The sequence below is a fragment of the Mesoplodon mirus genome, assembly GCF_964341445.2.
Source record: "Mesoplodon mirus genome assembly, chromosome: 5".
In the NCBI taxonomy this organism is placed as follows: domain Eukaryota; kingdom Metazoa; phylum Chordata; class Mammalia; order Artiodactyla; family Ziphiidae; genus Mesoplodon; species Mesoplodon mirus.
In genome coordinates, this window is record NC_138980.1 from 92,356,744 (window position 1) to 92,376,634 (window position 19,891).

The 19,891-nt window shown below is 37.9% G+C and overlaps 1 protein-coding gene across 12 annotated transcripts in view; it reads left to right on the top strand.

Annotated features, from left to right (window-relative positions):
• Nucleotides 1-19,891, top strand: part of APC (APC regulator of WNT signaling pathway) — a 144,335-nt gene that overhangs the window by 100,562 nt on the left and 23,882 nt on the right. For all 12 annotated transcript variants that reach the window (XM_082621898.1, XM_082621901.1, XM_082621904.1 and 9 more), the window contains 2 exons: nt 5,591-5,695; nt 18,040-18,138. In XM_082621898.1, the coding sequence (XP_082478024.1) occupies nt 5,591-5,695; nt 18,040-18,138 (204 nt within the window). The remainder of the gene's footprint in view (nt 1-5,590; nt 5,696-18,039; nt 18,139-19,891) is intronic.

Sequence of the window (19,891 nt, forward strand, 5' to 3'; positions counted from 1 at the left end):
GACAGGCGGATTCTTAACCACTGTGCCACCAGAGAAGCCCTGTATTTTCTTTTTTGATATTTTATGCTTTGAGTTTTTGTTGCTTTCAAGCTTATTTAGTTATAGTTAGTTTTTATTCCCCCCATCTTTCTTATATTCTGATTATTGCTATTTGGCTGCATCAGCAGGGTTTTTTTCTATTTCTAAATCAATATTCACATTTTTTCTATTTGATTGACTCCTTTATGTATATGAAATAGCCCTCCTTATTCCATTTAATGCTCTTCACCTTGAATTTTATTTTGTTTGCTATTAGTATTACTGCACTGGCCTTCTTTCTGTCATCATTTGCTTGGTGTAACATATTCCCTGTCTGTATATTTCCAAATTTAACCAACTTTCTGGCCTCTGAAAATTCATTTAAAAGTTGTCATTTGTCGGGCTTCCCTGGTGGTGCAGTGGTTGAGAGTCCACCTGCCGATGCAGGGGACATGGGTTCGTGCCCCGGTCTGGGAAGATCCCACATGCCACGGAACGGCTGGACCCGTGAGCCATGGTCGCTGAGCTTGTGCATCCGGAGCCTGTGCTCCGCAATGGGAGAGGCCACAACAGTGAGAGGCCCGCGTACCACAAAAAAAAAAAAAAAAAAATTGTCATTTGTTAATAGCAATTCTCATTTTCCAGCACTATTATAAGGTTATTGCAAGTTGGGCGCTTGTTTGTGTTTTTTGTATTTGTTCAAAATTTTATTTAGATCATTGGATTTGGGGCTGACTGTCTACCACTGTGACCTAATCTAATTCTTGTTTCTTTTTGTTATAATAATGGTCATATCATTCGTAGTCTAAAATGTTTACATTTATTCAGTGAATGAAAACTAAAAGAAGGTGCTATGTCTTATTCAAGAAAGAAAATTCTAATTTTGCTGTTTGATGTTTCTTTATTCCATTATTATCATTCTTCTAATACAGATCAGAGAGAGAAGCTTGAAAATAGAGAAAACTGGGAATCAGATACTCATAAATTAGGTCACATACAGTGTAGACAAGAAGAGAAAAGATGTCTGCTAAATAATTTCTCTACCATGAAGCATCTTGTAACACTGTCTTTGCCCTACCTGGTTTAGGGTCTAGATGTGGAACATAATTCAAATGATGTAATTATTACACATGATTCAAATCTCAAAAGTTCCAAAAGGATATGTGAGGCAACCAGTGCTGCCACTTTCTTATGTATCATTTCAAACAAGTTGTTTACTGGCAAACACGTACATTTGGGGGCAGGGGGAGTGGCTCAGAAGGGTGCGAACTGTTAGGAAAATTATGGCACGGTTTAAAAATCTCTAGAAAATAGCCAGTGAGAAATATTTATTAAAATCCCATGCAGAGTACTCTTACAACCCATTAATAAGGAGACAACCCCACTTACAAATGAGCAAAAGATTTGAATATACATTTCACCAGAAAAATACATAGGAATGGCTAATAAACACATGAAAATATGCTCAACATCATTAGTCACTAGGGAAATGCAAGTTAAAACCACAGTGAGATACCAATTCACACTCACTAGGGTGGCTGTAATCATAAAGAAAACAGTAAGCATTGGCAGAGTTATGGATAAATAGAAGCCGTCATACATTGCTGATGGGAATCTAAAATGGTTTGGTCACTTGAAAACTGTGGCAGTCACCTAAAGTATCAAATGTACAATTATCATATGACACAGCAATTCCACTTCTAGGTATCTATCTAAGAGAAATGGAAACATGTCCACACAGAGACTTTCACTTGAATGTTCATGGCAGTATTATTCACAATAGCCTAAAAGTAGAAAAATGCAAATGTGTATCAATTGGTGAATTAATAAACAAAATGTGGTATACCCTTACAATGGAATACTGTTTGGCAATAAAAAGGAACAAATTGATGACACATGCTCTAACAGAGATGAACCTCAAAAGCATTATACTAAATAAAAGTAGCTAGACACATAAGTCCACATATTCCGCTTATAATTAATGTACAGAAAAGACAAATTCATAAAGACAAAGTAGATTTATAGTTACCTGAGGCTGTGGGTGGGAATTGGGATTAACTATAAAGCGTTCTTTTAGAGCACAAGGGATCTTTTTAGAGTGATGAAAATGTTCTAAAACTGGAGTATTGTGATGCTTGGTAAGTTTATTAAAAATCATTGAGTTGTACACTTAAAGTGGGCCAATTTTGAGATATGTAAATACCTCAACAAAATTGTTTTGTTTGTTTTTTTAATTTTTTTAGTCCTAGGATAGAAAACTGGGCAAGGTGTCCAGCAACTATGGGAATAAGGAAACTAGATAGGATTATTCTTTCAAAGGAATCAGAAACAATCTCTTTGTTCTCAGTGTTAGCAGTAGTTTTAGATAGTGATCAAAGAACACAGACAGGCCTGTAGCCTAGGATCAATGAAAGAATAAAGGGAAGTAAATAAGTAAAGAAAATAAAGATAATAAGTGTTAAATATTACTTTGTGCTCTAGAGTCAGACTGCTTGGGTTGTGATCCCAGCTCTGGCTCTGCCGTTTACCAGGTATGTGACCTAAAGCCAGATACTTATCATCTGTGCCTCCTCAGTTTCTTCATCTGTAAAATGGGGATAATAATAGTATGTGCTTCGTAGAGTTGATGTAAGGATTAACTAAATCAATAGATGCCAAGTGATTAGTGCATAACAAACATTAGATTTTTTTTTAACTTCATTATTTTCATCATTATCACCATCATCAGTTGGGCCTGGCAGTCCTGCAGGCCTACTATGTTTCTCTGGATCCCCCATTCTCTCTCTACTGGAAATGACTATTTCTGATATCTACTAATCTTCGTCCTTCTAATAATTTCACCTCCTCCTTCACAGAGAAAACAGTAGCTATCGTCAGAGCTCTCTCTCCTTCCTACCAGGAAGCATTCTGCCTTCCTTCCTAAGCTTTGGATTTTCAGCTCCTGCCTTCTCAGGAACTTTGTACTCTTACCTCGTTTCTCTCACATATTTATCTTCTTTCCTTTCTGTAGCATCTTTTCATTGGAATTTAAACATGCTCAAGTCTTATCTTTAAAAATAGAAAATGAACCTTCCTCAGGTCCACCTCTCCCTGCAACTGTTCTTCATCTGTTCCCTTCCCGTCCTCATTGTCTTTTCCTAATCTTCACTCCAAAGGTGCTTCTAGACTCCAAGTCTGTATTTCCTCCCCACCATTCACACACACCAGTCTAGTCTCTACTCTCATAGTTTCACTGAAATGGATCATTGATGACTTACATATGGCTAACTAAATTGACATTTTCAGTCTTCATCTTGATTATTTTCCACATTACTGAACACTGTTGCTTGAAATATTACACTCTTGGCATCTTTTTTGGTTCATACACATTCCTTAAGACATATTTCTCTTTTCTCTTTATTTTCTCTCCCTCCCTGAGACCATCTTATTTATGCTTAGGGCTTCACTCACCAGCTGTATGCTTTTGGCTCTCAAATTCATTTTTCTAGCCCCGAGCTCCAGACTCCTAAATCTGTGTACCTACTCTGCATCTCTACTTAGTTGTCTTAAAGGCACTTTAAATCCAACATATCCAAAGCATAATTCATGATCTTCTCCTCCTAAGTCCTCCTTATGAGCCCCACATCCTCCAAAATACCCTCATTCTCCTTTAGTATTACCTGTCTCTGTGAATGGTACCATCATTACTCAGTCGTGTGAGCTAAGGAACACAGGAGTAATTCTTGACACCAGACCTCTTCCTCCACTTGCCATATCCAGTCTATCATGCAGTCTTTCAGATTTACCTCTGTCTCCACTGCTTTTATCTCCATCACTGCTTCCCTAGGTGTAAAGTACCATTATCTAATACTTATTTTAATACATAGTCTCCAAACTGGTCTCTTCTCTTTCCTACCTACTTAGACCATTTTAAATTTGACTTAAAAAAAATCAAAATACACGCACCTTTTCCCATTAGTATTACTGGTATTAGTTATGTGAGGGCAAGAGTGCCATCTGAGAATCACACTAAATTCAGTAAAATCAGTAAGTTTTTTGTTTTTGTTTTTGTTTTTACCATCTTTCTGTTCTACTCTTCACACTATAGTTCTTTGATGTTCTAGAGCAAGCCATGTTTCCTCCCAGCCCAGGTTCTTTGCATATGGTCTTCTGTTTACCTAAAACCTTCACCTTCTATCCCCATCCCATTTCCTAGAACTCCTGTTTGTATTTAGATCTCAGTTCAGATAACGCTTCCTAAGGGAGCTCTTCCCCCCAAGTCCCCACAACGTATGGCGTCCCTCTGGTGTATATCCTTATAGCGCCCTGTACCCTTCTTCAGAGTACTTGTCAAAGTTTTAACTCTATTGTCATTTCTCTCATTATTTGATAGTATCCCTGACTAGCCTGAAGCTTGAAGAGTGCTTTGAGCAGTGTCTGGTTTTGCCAATGCTGTATTCCCCAGCACCTAGTGAAAGTAACCAACATGGCAGATACTCAGTACTCTTATATTGACATCTTCAATTATGTTAGTGTCAAATCTTGGTGGATTTAGTGGGTTTTGATTCATTTTGTCTCTAGATTGATTTTGTATTCTCTACTTTTGTTGATTTTGTTGAATTTCGTAGTGTAATTTTCCCATGGTGATATTTTTTCTTCTATTTCTGAATTATTGAGACTACCTCTCTTTTGCCTATATATAACTTATACTAGTTTATTGATGGAAATACTGGTAAATTATTAAGTCACATCTTAAATGGTCTAGGAAAGCTTTATGTTTAAAGAAATTCTAGTGGAAGCCATTGTACAATAAATACAGTTTTCCACTATTACGTCAAATTTTTTAAAGTGTAATTTTTATTTTTGCATTATCATTTTCCTAGGGCAGGCACATTTGTGATTGTTTCTATAAAAGATAATGGAAAAGTTATTTTATTTCTTTGATTCTGCAGTGATATTTTTTTCAAAGTCACTGCTTTGTACTGGATATAATCTCTCTTGAAATGACTGCTTTTACTGGATATAATCTGTCACTTTCATTTTACATAGCAGATGGTGGCTACATTAGAAAAGGTTTTTGGTTTTTCTCAGATCAGAATCTTACGAATTTATCTGTTGGTTTCATATGACTTTTATTAGCAGAAGATGTATATATATATATATTCTGTATATAAACATAGTTATACAGAAGGTGTTTTTAAGCTTAGGTTAATAGTTTAACTGTTATATTTGCAGCTCTAGTAAACGCCAGAGCCATGTGACCTTGCAGAAAAGACAGTTATTTGTTCTAGTTGGGTTATATTCCTGATAGTGATGTGAGCACAGCTGGTGGAGGATGGTGTTTCTGTGAGTCTCAGAAAATCCTTTGTCTTGTGTGGCTCTAATGCTCGAGGGACACACTTCACTTTCCTTTTACCGAAATAGTCGACAGTCAACCCTGCTGGAGCTGATGAAGTATAAAGTGCAGTTCCATGCTTTTGTAAACCTGTATAATTGAGGCATTCAAAGCTTTAAAGCAAGAACGTAGGAAAGCTCTGGGCTAAGAAAGCATACACCATTTTTGTATGTAATGATGTTAACTCCATATTAACAGAGGTCATCTCAGAGCAAGCATGAAGCCGGCTCACATGAAGCTGAGCGACAGAATGAAAGTCAAGGAGTGGCAGAAATCAACATGGCAACTTCGGGTAGTGGTCAGGTAAATATTTTATTAATTTTTTTCCAATTAACTATTTAAATATTTAAAAAGGAATACAGAGTGAGATGATTCTCAGAAAGATCTATAAATCTTATCTACTTTCTTAGTCTTGAATGGATATCTCCAGAAGAATTCAGTATCAAAATGCTATGTCATTTTTCTTTATTATATCTAACAATAATGCTTTCAAAATTTCTAAGTATATTTTATAGTTCTAAATTGTGTGTCTCTGTTTTAGCCTAAAATGATTAGCGTGAGAAGAATTTTTTTGAAAAATAAATACTAAGCTGCATTTTGGTCATATGTGATTTGACCTAGTTATTATTGCTTGTATTTGAATAGGTTTGCTCTTTCTCTGTGGCATTCTTTGCAAAGACATTTTTATGTTTTTAAAAAATGGTCATAAGGACTTAGTTATAGTTCTTGTTTTATGTTGCACTTCAAGGTTACATAAATCTAGAAATTTAAATCCTATCACTGAAAAAGATGATTCTAATGCTCATACAAAGTAGAAACATAGCTTAATGATGTTTACTGTTGTCATCTTTAGCAAAATTATGGACATCAATTTTGTTTTTTTTTAATGTAGAACTATTATCTTGTTATGTTGCCATCAGTCTTCTATTAGAGTTTTATTGGAATGCATCCTACTATGACAGTATTTTTCTTTGGAGTTTTCTGTATTCTCCACATTTTTTCAATGAATATTTTATGTTGTATATGAATCATTTTTTTAAATACAATTTCACTAAGTTAATTTTAAGGAAATTTTCTTACTGTTGATATAAAATATTCCCTTAGTGTCTGTAGGTTACTTTTAATGATACTATTTATTTTAAAAGAGCCTGCTTCTATTAGTTCATTAAAATTTAAAGCTTAAAATGTCTCATACTTGAGTACTTAAATTTATTTTACTGAGTTAAAACAAAAAGATACTTCATTTTAATATTACTGGTGAACACTGTAGTGGAGAAAACTCTATAGATGGTAAATTAGGGAAATTATATTTAAATAGCACATTTGGGTTATTTCTTTGTGTATTGTTTAGGGAATTCTTTGGGAACATTACGTGTTCCTACACATACGTAGAAAGAAGAAAAGTTCTGTCTTTTTGATAGAAAAAAAATTGTTTGCTTAGGATTAGACCCACTATTAGTGCTTTGGGTCGTATTCCAATTATTATATACTTTTAACACCTCACCTATCCAATAAGCTGGATATTCATTAAAAAAAATTGAAACCCTATCACACTTCTTACATCAAAATTAATTCTAAGTAGATAAGATTTGATGTCTAAAATGAAAACTATTAAAAATACTAAAAGATAAGAAGAAAATGAGGGTAGAATTTTTATAATCATGAAGTGGGTAGGAAACCATAAGAGAAAGGAACAGTAGGTTTCATATAAAAATGTAAAACTTCAGTATGCCGTAAAATGATAGCAAAGTTACAAGATCACATTAATGATGCTACAGCTACTCCCAGGTCCGAATGTAGATGAGTGATATATATCTGTGGGACTGTAATTCAGTTATGCCAAGATTCCTTTAACCTGTCTTAATAGGATCTACCCATATGACAACCACTTGGGGTTTGTTCATTTGCGTTGTTTTATTATTTGCTCCAGAGACAAAGACCATTGACACTAATTAAAAATGAAAATAATCTTTTTGACTCTCAGGATCACAGTAGCATGATCTACCAAAGCTCCTATCCTGGTGCCCTTATCTCTACCACTTTGTGGAAATTCATTCTACCTCACCTGGTTTCCTGCCCACATCCACTCTGCCGGAATGATCTTTACATGAGTAAATCACCCTCTTTGTAAAATCCTTTGTTGGCGTCCCTTGGTTCTTAGAATAAGATAACCCTTTATTATGACCTGTATAATCTGGCTCCTTCCCAACGTGTTAGCTTTATGTCACACTTTGCTCTCAGCACTTCTGCTGCGCTGGGCTTTCTCCTCTGCAGCCTGTGCACCGTCTGCTCCTGTTCCATGTAGTGCTCTTCTCATCCCACTTCACTCAGTTAACATCAGTTTGTGTATGTCTGAGGTTAAGCATGACTTTCTCAAGAGGCTTGAACTGTTCACATCCCATTATTAAAGGCTGTCCTAGCTTGTTCTTCTCCTTTGCAGACCACATTTGCAGTTTTATGTTTATTTCTGTGATTATTTCTGTTCTCCCCAGTAGACTATAAGCTCCAGAAGGGCAAAGATCCTTTCCAGTTTCATCCATTTTTATATCCCCACAATCCCTGATAAATAGTAGATAACTACAATAAATACATGTAGGTTGAAAGGAATGACTAACACCCCTTCTAGAAATAAGGTTTCTTGACCTGTGATTAATCTCCCCTGGAAGTTAAATGAAAAGAGAAAGCTAAAAGTAAATTATACAGATCAGATCCCTATTTGCTTAGTATATAACTATGTGTGTAATTCATTTATGAATTGATCCTCAGCTTTTCTGTTTAATGTTTAGAACCAGATCTCTAGTGATATAACCAGTAAGTAGTAATGAACTTCAACAAAGAGTGGGAAAGAGAGAAAATGGTAGGAGGACCTTTTCTGCTGCTAGTAATGTGTTTTTAAACCTTTTATTATAGAAAATTTCAAATATATACAGAGGCAGACAGAATAATATAGTAATCTACATGTACCCTATCTACTTGCCCTCCCATTTTATTTTTGGAAAAGATCCCAGACATCATTTCTTGCATAAATTCTTCAATGTGTATTTCCAAAAGATAAGAACACACTTTGGGGGGACTTCCCTGGTGGTGCAGTGGTTAAGACTCCATGCTCCCAGTGCGAGGGGTTTGGGTTCAATCCCTGGTCAGGGAACTAGATCCCACATGCATGCCACAACTAAGGAGCCCGTGTGCTACAATGAAGACCTGGCACAACCAAATACATTTTTTTAAAAAAGGAATACTGGGCCTCCCTGGTGGCGCAGTGGTTGAGAGTCCGCCTGCCGATGCAGGGGATACGGGTTCGTGCCCCGGTCTGGGAGGATCCCATATGCCGCGGAGCGGCTGGGCCCGTGAGCCATGGCCGCTGGGCCTGCGCGTCCGGAGCCTGTGCTCCGCAACGGGGGAGGCCACAACAGTGAGAGGCCCGCATACCGCAAAAAGAAAAAAAAAAAAAAAAAAAAAAAAAAAAAAAAAAAAAAAAAAAAAATAAAAAAGGAATACTTTTTTTTAATTGAAGTATGGTTGATTTACAATATTGTTAGTTCCAGGTGTACAGCAAAGTGATTCAGTCATACATATATTTTTTTCCAATTCTTTTCCCTTATAGGTTATTACAAGATATTGAATATAGTTCCCTGTGCTATACAGTAAATTCTTGTTGTTTATCTAATTTATATATATGGAGGTGTGTATCTGTTAATCCCATATGCCTGTTTCATCCTTCCCTCCCTTTCCCCTTTGGTAACCATAAGTTTGTTTTCTATGTCTAAGATTACTTTTTTTAAAATTGAAGTATAGCTGATTTACATTATTATGTTAGTTTCAACTGTACAGCAGAGTGTTTCAGTAATTTTTTTTCAGATTATTTGTATCTGTTAATCACATACCATTAATCTGTCCTTTTCTCCTTCCCCTGTGATAACCATAAGTTTTTTTCTGTGTCTATGAGTCTGTTTCTGTTTTGTATATAGATTCATTTGTATTATTTTTTAGATTCCCCCATATAAGTGATATCATTTAATATTTGTCTTTCTCTGTCTGACTTGCCTCAGTATGATATTCTCTAGGTCCATCCATGTTGCTGCAGGTGGCAGTATTTCATTCTTTTTCGTGGCTGAATAAAATTCCATGGTATCTTCTTAAACTAATCATCTGTTGATGGGCACTTGGGTCGTTTCCATGTCTTGGCTGTTGTAAATAGTGCTGCTATGAACATTGAGGTGCATGTATCTTTTTGAATTAGAGTTTTCCTCTTTTCTGGATTTATGCCCAGGAGTGAGATTGCTGGATCATATGGTAGATCTATTTTTAGCTTTTTAAGGAACCTCCATACTGTTTTTCACAGTGGCTGTACCAATTAACATTCCCACTAACAATGTAGGAGGGCTCCCTTTTCTCCACATTCTTTCCAGACTTTTTAATGATGGCCATTCTGACCGGTGTGAGGTGATACCTCATTGTGGTTTTGATTTGCATTTCTCTAATAATTAGCAATGTTGAGCATCTTTTCATGTGCTTGTGGTCATCTGTATGTCTTCTTTGGAGGAATATCTGTTTAGGTCTTCTGTCCATCTTTTGATTGGGTTGTGTTTTTTTGATATTAAGTTGTATGAGCTGTTTGTACATTTTGGATATTAACCCTTTGTCAGTCGCATCATTTGTGCATATATTTTCTCCCAGTCCGTAGATTGTCTTTGTTTTGTTGATGGGTTTTTTGTTTTTTGGTTTTTCTTTGCTGTGTGAAAGCTTTTAAGTTTGATTAGGTCCCATTTGATTATTTTTGCTTTTATTTCTTTTGCCTTGGGAGACTGATCCAAGAAAATATTGCTATAATTTATGTCTGAGAATGTTTGCCTATGTCTTTTTCTAGGAGTTTTATGGTGTCATGTCTTATATTTAGGTCTTTAAATCAATTTGAGTTTATGGTGTGATGGAGTGTTCTAACTTCTTTGATTTACCTGTAGCTGTCCAGCTCTCTGAGCACCACTTGATGAAGAGACTGTCTCTTCTCCATTGTGTATTCTTGCCTCCTTTGTCGAAGATTAATTGACCGTAGGTGTGTGGGTTTATTTCTGGGCTCTTTATTTTGTCCCATTGGTCTGTATGTCTGTTTTTGTGCAAGCACCATACTGTTTTGATTACTGTAGCTTTGTAGTATTGTCTGAAGTCCCAAAGCAATCTACAAGATTTAATGCAATTCCTATCAAAATGCCCATGACATTTTTCACAGAACTAGAACAAATAATACTAAAATTTATATGGAACCACAAAAGACCCAGAATTGCTAAAGCAATCCTGGGAAAAAAGGACAAAGAACAGTTTTTTTTTTGTTGTTGTTGTTTAAAGAAGATGTTGGGGGTAGGAGTTTATTAATTAATTTATTTATTTTTGCTGTGTTGGGTCTTCATTTCTGTGCAAGGGCTCTCCCCAGTTGTGGCAAGCGGGGGCCACTCTTCATTGTGGTGCACAGGCCTCTCACCATCGCGGCCTCTCGTTGTGGAGCACAGGCTCCAGACGCGCAGGCTCAGCAGCTGTGGCTTACGGGCCTAGCTGTTCCGCGGCATGTGGGATCCTCCCAGACCAGGGCTTGAACCCGTGTCCCCTGCATCTGCAGGCAGACTCTCAACCACTGCGCCACCAGGGAAGCCCAAAGAATAGTTTTTTAAAATACATAACTATAGTGCCATTATTACACTGCCAAAGAAACTAACAGTAATTCCTTAGTAGCATCAGATATCTAGTCAGTATTCAAATTTGCAATTGTTTCATGAATGTCATAATTTTTCAGTTTATTTGACTTGGGCCAGATAAGGTTCGTGCACAGAGATTGGTTAATATGTCTTTGAAGCCTCTTTTAATCTATAGGTTTCCTCTTTGTCTCTCAGTTTTTTGCTATATGTTTGTTGACTAACCAAAGTTATTTGTTTTCTAGTGTTTTCCATAGTCTGGATTTTGCTGATAACATCTCCATGGTGAAGTTTGACATGATCCTCTGTCTTCTGTATTTCCTATAAATTGGTATTTAGATCTAGAGATGTATCAGATTTGGTTTCAAGGCCCCCTCCCCCTTTTTTTTTGGACAAGACTTTTTCATAGATGACATTGTGGTCTTCCATCAGGAAGCACAAAATGTCTGGTTGTCTCTATTTTGTGGTATTAACAGCCACTGATACTTAATGCCTAGCTCCATTAATTCCTTAGGGGTTACAAAATTAGCTATAGTATTTCTATAAAGAGAAACTTCTCCTTATCTACTGTTTGACTACTTCCAGATACAGTTTGTATGAAAAAAAGGCAAGGCAAGGGGAGTGGTTGCTTCTTCCCCCTCTTATGTCAAGTTTCATAGTGAGTTGGAGACTGTTGCTACCTTTATGGTGAACCCTTCTGAGTCACTTTGTAAAGTGAGCAAGCAGAGGATAGAAGAGGGGTTCCAACCCAGCAAGTGTAATTGAAATTGACTGTATCCCAGTTGTGCTAATTTAACTGCCAGGCATAGTCCTTCTAGGGTCCCTCAGCAAACATTTGAGTGCCTGTAATGGCAATGGATATGTAAGGGTGAATAAAGGGGAATCAGAAGATAGATGCTTGATTCTAATATGTAGTGAAAAGGAATTGTATTTACTTGGAGGGGTCCCCTCTAGACAATTCATCTTATCCCCACCTCTCTGCTCCTTAGCCCATTTTTCACTCTGCTGTTAACTTTCTCCCTCAGCCCTTTTACCTGAAAGATAATAATATAAAACTCATCACTGTTCAGGAACTGTTTACTAAGGATCTGCATTATGCCAAGACTGTTCTCAACCCTCGGGTGTGGTGGTGGGCTAGGTAGATGCTACCTTGTCCTCAAGAAACTTATCATCTAGAAGTAAGACAGATGAGCATTTTCCACAAAGTGTGTTAAGTACTTTGAAAGGGCAAGTACATAGCGCTACAGCACTTAACCTAGTGTCAGGGTGATTTTCATCCTAGAGGAAGTTACAAATTAATTTATTCTGACACCTTAAGAATGATTGGGTAAATTAAGTACAGTAATCTAGGTGAAAGGTGATGGTGGCCTGGGGGTTAGGGAAGAATTGATAGATGTGAGAGAGTCATTTAGTCAGCAAATATCTGAGTATCTGAGAGGATTTAGAAACGATAATCCATAAGGGTTAGTGTCGGATGCGAGGGCTGAGGAGGAAGGAGAAGTCAGGAATGACTTCCAGGTTTTTGTCATAGGCAGCTACAAGGATGGTGATGCATTTCAGTGCTAACACTAGATGAGGAACAAGTTTATGAGGGAAAATCTAGTTTCAAAAATGTTAAGTTTCAAGATGTTCAGTCTGAGACAATGAAGCAGAAATGTCAACTAGGCTATTAGATAGTGGGTTTGGAATCCAAGGGAAGGGTGAAAAATGTGATAATTAAAGGTATGGGAGATTTTTATATCCCCTGTGATTATAGAACGAGAAGATGAAGACCTGGGCTAAAAAAATCCCAAAGCAAGGGAACATTGTTGTTCCAAAAGAGGAAATAGTTAACAATATCCACCATTGACTGTAAGGACTTGAAAATTTTCCTTTAGGTTTCACCAAAAAAAGAACTTCAGTGCTGATCTTGGCAAGAGCCGTTTCATTGGCTTTCTTCTCTACCATGTGATATTGGAGTGAGTTGAGGTTTAAATTGGAAGGTTAAAAAGTAGAAGAGAGCAATTTTAGCTAACTCAAAAAGTCAGAGTGTGAACTGCCCAAGAGAGAAAAGCCCATTAACTGACACAGAGTAGAGATTTGAGAGAAAATTGAGAGATTATTTTTCTTTTTATAAAATAGGAGAGATAAGCATATTTGAATAGTAATGGGAAGGAGCCAGTAGAGAAAAAGATTGAAGGTCCAAAAGAGCAAAGAGAAATGGGGAGGGAAAGGATCCACAGCACACATGAAGGGACGGGCCTTAGGTAGCAGAAGGGGTGCCTCTGAAGCAGTTGCAGGAGAAGATGGAGATGGGTGTGGAGGCAGGTAATTTTGTCAGTTTGGCAGCAACAAGTTTGAGGAAGTTTTGTCTGATGGCTTCTGTTTCTCTCTCAATTAAAAGGTAAAATTATTTGTGGTAAAGGAGACATATCCAAAATAGCCACTGTGAGCAAAGAAGGGAGAGCTGACTAGGGAAACACAAGGATTACAGATGAAGGACTAAGGGCCCAGGTGTATTGGTGACCATAAATGTTGTATGGGCAGCACCCTGTAGAATTGTGTGATATTCTCACATGCTCAAATTTCTCAAATACTGCTCAGCAGTCCATGTTAGGGTGTAGTGAAAACAGACAGTTGGATTCATCTACAATTGCAATGTTTCCAGGCAGGTGGGATGGAATAGCCATGGGGCAAAGATATTGAAAACTGACGAGAATTACGGAAGTGATGGACCACTAAAAAATTCAAGGTGGAGTATGTAGAGACGTTCATGCGCTGGACATTCCAGTCATTTTAAAGACACTTTCTTGGGGAAGGTTAAAGGAGATTGCCAGAAGAATAGGTTTTCGGAGTTACCACAAGATAACTAAATGCATTGTTCAGAGATGGTACATTTTAGGGTGATGGAAATGGTCTCGGATACAGCCATAGATGTCAGTGACTAAAATGGAGTAGAGGAGAATAACGTCACTGAAGATAGCAGAGAACTGAGAGACCACGGTTTTGAATGGGGCACAAGTTACCCAGAATGGTGGCAGTAATTGAAGTAGAAGGAGGTCAGTGACCCTTGTGCCAGAGTTGTTTAACGATTGAAGACAGTGATTGGGTGGTTAGTAGGTGATAGCACTGGGGAAAGGGAAAAGTGATTATAACACAAGGAGATTTGGGGCTATTACCGGAAGGTGGAGAAATAATAGTTTCAAAGTGGTGTTGAAGAGTGAGGAAAACATAGGCTTTTGCTACCTCCTGACACCAGAATACATGGGATATTGGAGAGAGGGCTGCAGGGGGAGGTGGTGTCCAATAAGAGCTAGGTTTCAGTTAATGAAATGAAAGGAGCATTATGTGAAAAGTTGAGGAGGTGTGGGTATTTATGGAGCATGGAACCTGAATTTCACAAGGAAGTTTGGATAGGAAAGAAAATAGTAGGAAACAGTGTCTCACACACGTTTTAAGACTGACAGTTGGAAGTGATATGTTTTTGGACTTATTATGTTTTTGGACAGTGAGCAAGGCTGATTTAGTGGATGTAAAATATGGCTGATTTAATAGGTCTTGAGTTTGAGAGAGAGTTAATGACGCTCATTTCTTCAGAATTTAGTCATGAGTCAGGTGGGAAATACTTCTTAGGAAGGTACCATTTCTTGCAGGTTACCATTTCTCTGGTTCCTCTGATAGATGTTGGTGCAGGCCTAGCCATAATAAAAGGGACCAGGAAAGATTCTCAGGGCTCGAGTTCTAGGCCTATAGGTAGTGTGGGTATGGGAATGTTCTCTTGGAATCTCCTTATAAGAAATGCATCTGGATTTCTAGCTAGAGAGTTTGGGAGAACAGAGCGGTGAGTGTCCCAAAATCAAGGAGCTGTATAGGAAGGTACGGAGACTGAAGCTTAAAGATGATTTGGTATCTACACTGAAATGAATGTCCGGAACATGTTTTAGTGTGGACATGGTTTTCCCTTGTTTCATAGTTTAACCTCTTATTTCTCTTTTGTTTCAAACCATGTGTTAATTATCTATTGCTGCTTGACAGTTTTAGCAAAATCAGCAAACATTTATTGTTGTTTCTGTAGGTCAGGAATCCTGGTGCAGCTTAGCTGAGTGCCTCCGGTTCAGGGTCTCTCACAGGCTGCAGTCACGGTGTTAGCTGGGGCCGCAGTCATTTCAAGACTTGACTCGGGGAAGATGTGCTTCTAAGCTCACTCATATGGCTGTTGGCAGGCCTCATGTCCTCAGGCTGTTGGCCAGTGATATCATGTCCTTGCCACCAGGGTCTCTACAAAGGGCGTTTCAAAACGTAGTATCTGGCCTCCCTCAGAGAGCACAAGAGAGGGTGCCCAGGATGGAAGCCACAGTCTTTGTAACCTTATCTTGGAAGTGACTTCTCATCACGTCTGCAGCAGTCTGTTCACTAGAAGCCATTCACTAAATCTAGCCCACAGTCAAAGGCAGGGCGATTACATAAGGGTGTGAATACCAGGAAACAAGGATCGTTAGGGGTTGTGTTAGATCCTCACTACCAGAAACAGTAGAAATATTTAGATATCCTCAAAGACAGTATGTTTGGAACTTCCCTGGTGGTGCAGTGGTTAAGAATCCACCTGCCAATGCAGGGGACAGAGGTTTGAGCCCTGGTCCGCGAAGATCCCACATGCCGCGGAGCAACTAAGCCCACGCACCACAACTACTGAGCCTGCGCTCTAGAGCCCGTGAGCCACAACAAAGACAAGCCACTGCAATGAGAAGCCTGTGCACCACAACGAAGAATAGCCCCCGCTTGCCACCACTAGAGAAAGCCTGTGCACAGCAACAAAGACCCAACACGGCCAAAAATAAATAAATTGATTAATTTTTTTTTAAAAAAGGCAGTATGTTTGCTTCAGGATAAGGAGTCATTCCCCTTCTACTGTAGAGCAAGAGAGGCCCCTTGCCTAAGTCTCCTTAAAAAGCCCCCTGACTATTCTCTTTACCTTGAGTCTTGGTCCCTCAGCTCCATCTTCTTTATTGCAATCAGAATAAGCTCTTTATCTCCAAATCAATCAGTGAATCAGCTTCTGTCTGTCTCTCCCTCTCCCCCTCTCCCCCTCTCCCCCTCCCCCCCCTCTCTCTCACACACACACACACACACACACACACACACACACGTTCTTTCTGACCTTTGCTTATGCTTCTGCCTCGTCTGGGCTGCCCTGTTGCTAACTCTCCTCCTTTTTATTATCTAAACTCTTCCTCGTAGTTCAAAATCGGATAGCACTTTACTCTGTACTCCCAAGACTGAGTATATGCCATTCCCGTGTGTGCATGTGGCCTCTGTCAAAGCACTTTCTACTGTATATTTACATGTTGAGCAACCTGTCTAGAGTCTGTGTGCGGTGAGGATGGGAATATCTTATTCACTTATATCTCTAGTGACTAGCACTGTACTGAGAAAGTAGCAAGAGCTCAGTAAATGTTTGTTGTTTGGTTGCATGTGAATTGAAATACCATTATAGAAGCACCCAGTAGCTAGTGGCAGTGGAAGGAGTTGCAGGATGTCTTTCTGTGCTGCCTGTTCTCCCTACCCTGAGGGGTACTAACCTGCTGCTCCAAATTGAGAAGTATCCCTAGAGGACTAACCAGCATAAAGCATCCAGACCCACAGAAGGAGTAGAGACTAGAAAGGGTGGCCACTCTGAGACTCTGTTCTAGTGTTCTTAATCTAACCCTAGATTTCCCTACGTGGGTGTGAATAAGTGGGTCTTCATGCTTTTATATGGGGAGACATAAAAAAGACCTCTCAAGTTGCAACTTCTTAAAATCATCTTTATTGAGGAAAGACTAACATACTCATTTTAGATATACAGTTAAATGAATTTCACATTTACAGTTTTTTTCTACAGTTACATTTACAAATGTAATTTTCTCTTAAAACTTTTTTTTTTAATAATAGCCATTCTGACAGTTGTGAAGTGATATCTGGTTTTGATTTGTATTTCTGTAATAACTGGTGACGTTGGGCATCTTTTCATGTGCCTGTATGTCTTCTTTGGAGAAATGTCTATTCAGGTCTTCAGGTCATTTTTTGATTGGGTTGTTTGTTTTTTTGATACCGAGTCGTATGAGCTGTTTATATACTTTGGATATTAATCCCTTGTCGGTCACATCATTTGCAAATGTTTTCTCCCATTCTGTAGGTTGTCTTTTGTTTTGTCTGTGGTTTCCATTGCCATGCAAAAGCTTTTAAGTTTAGTTGGGTTCCGTTTGTTTATTTTTGCTTTTATTTCCTTTGCCTTAGGAGACAGATCCAAAAAAATATTACTACAATTTATGTCAGAGAGTGTTCTGCCTATATTCTTTTCTAGCATGCTTTCCATATTTATCCCTTTACACAGACTCTTCCATCATTCTTCCAAAATCCAAGGCCTACCTTTAAGTATAACTTATTCAGTCTTTAATAGTTCTTAAGCAAGTAGTTATTTCTTTCTGTTTTCCCTCAGTATTTTATGCATTCTTCTTACTAAGTGCTCATGATATCTCAGTGCAATTATTTATTTTTTCATGCCTTTCTCCAATAGAGGTTTCAAGCAGTCTTTTTTCTACTCTGACTCCTGGAGAACTTGGTCTGTACGAAATTTGTGGTAATTTAGAGCATTTTGTCACTCAGTGGAGCTTTCTACCAATCAATTTATGTTTAACTCAATGTAGTTTCATGCCTTTTGATTTGTGAAAGAATATTGCTCTTAGAATTTCTGCAGTGTTCGGTTACTTTCACATTGTACTTTAACTGTCTTTTGCAACAATCTTTTTTCCTTCAGTGTTTCTCTAAACTCTACTTAAGTTTATAGATAAACATAATCATTTTGAGCAGTTATAATGTTCACACTTTTAATGGTATATTTAGCTGTTTACCCTAAAGACAGTTCATTTGGAGTACCTTAACATGAAGTTAGCTGTATTTATCTATAATCTAAATTATACTGTCTATAATTTGCTTACTTTCTAGGGTTCAACTGCACGAATAGATCACGAAACAGCCAGTGTTTTGAGTTCTAGCAGCACACATTCTGCTCCTCGAAGGCTGACAAGTCATCTCGGAACCAAGGTAATAGATTATAAGCACTGAGCACAACCTGTGACTTCTGCCTCTGTGCCTTGCCTACAGTGCCATACACCTCCACTTCCCACCCCACCGAAAAATGACTGTCAGAGTCCTAGCCAGCCTTCAGAAACCTTCTTGGGCTTTCTATCTTTACAAAACATTTTCTGATTTCCAGGGTCCTCTCACCTCCCCATGCAATCTGCCTACCTCCTTTGAATCACTACAGTTGGAGCATAGGGACTGTTTTTTATCCTTTGCAGCATCTAGCACGGAATCTGCACATAATGAGTGTTTAATAGATACTTAGTGGATGGAAAAATTATTGAAATTGAATGTTATCCTGTCCACTGCTGATAAGTGAGTTTTCTTAGGGTCTCTTAGACGTTAGTAAATTTTGGGAGGGGACTTGAGAATAGTATGTTTGAAAAGAAAATAATTATTTTATTATTGTTAAAGCCAGAGGCTTTACTATTATATGAACAAAGATGAAATTCTAATATTACTAAGCAGTATATTTTCAGCTAAGTCTAAATAATTCCACTAGTTGTTTTCACAGCATACTCTACATAGTCTTTCTTTACTTTAGTAATATAGTGGCTCTTAGGAAAAGTATTACTGAAATAACTAATGTCGATTTAAGAAATGAATTTTAGAGTATCAATGGTATTGTTAATGTGAAACTTAATTCTTTTAATAACTCACAATAGTTACTACTTGGGACCACTAGGATGCCAGTAACTGCTGGGAATTGTATGTTTATTATCTCATCTTCTCGAAAACCCTTTGAGGTATTCTTGCCCCTCTTTTTAAAATGAGAATACTGAAGCCAAAAAAAGATTCAGACAGCTGTTGTGTAAATAAATTGGAATTCAACCCCAGACCTGTCCAACATCAACAAGTAGTTTTCACTATAAAGAAAATGTTTAATATTCAACAGTACTATTGCATGAAAACTGGCAGCTAGAATACCATTTCCTTTTGAAGTGATTTATGCATGATAATATTAAGACCTTACTACATTTTTAAATGCCAGTTACTGTGCTATACATGTGTTATTTTATTTAATCTTCACAAAGAAAACCCTATTAGGTAAATTTCTCCATTTTGCAACTGAGATACCTGGGCCTCAGAGAATTCAAATAACTTGGTCGTGTCACACAACTCACTTGTAAATGGTGGAGTCAGAATTTGAAAGACTATTTATCCACAGTTCTGTACTGCCTTCCTAATAAAACTTTCATATCTAATAGTAGTGTGTGTTTACACATTTAGAGTAGAGTTTCTCAGCCTCAGCATTATTGGCTGGATAATTCCTCATTACACTGTAGGATGTTTAGCAGCATCCCTGGTCTTTACCTACTAGATGCCCGAAGCTTTTCCTCCCGAAGTTGTGACCGCCAAAAATGTCTCCAAGATGTTGCCAAAAGTGTCTCAGCGTGGCTAAAATTGCACCTGGTTAAGAACCACTAATTTACAGATATGATACATTTATGTAATAGCCTCTACTTTTATGCAATAGCTCTCACTTTATTTTTTTTATTTTTTTTTAATTAGTCTCTGCTTTACAACAAAGTGAATCAGTCATACATATACATCTGTTCCCACATCCCCTCCCTCCTGCGTCTCCCTCCCTCCCACCCTCCCCATCCCACCCCTCCAGGCGGCCACAAAGCACCGAATAGCTCTCACTTTAAAATGAGGTTGATCACAGTGCAGGATAACTGGGTACTGTTTCCTGTTTCTAATCTGCTTCTAA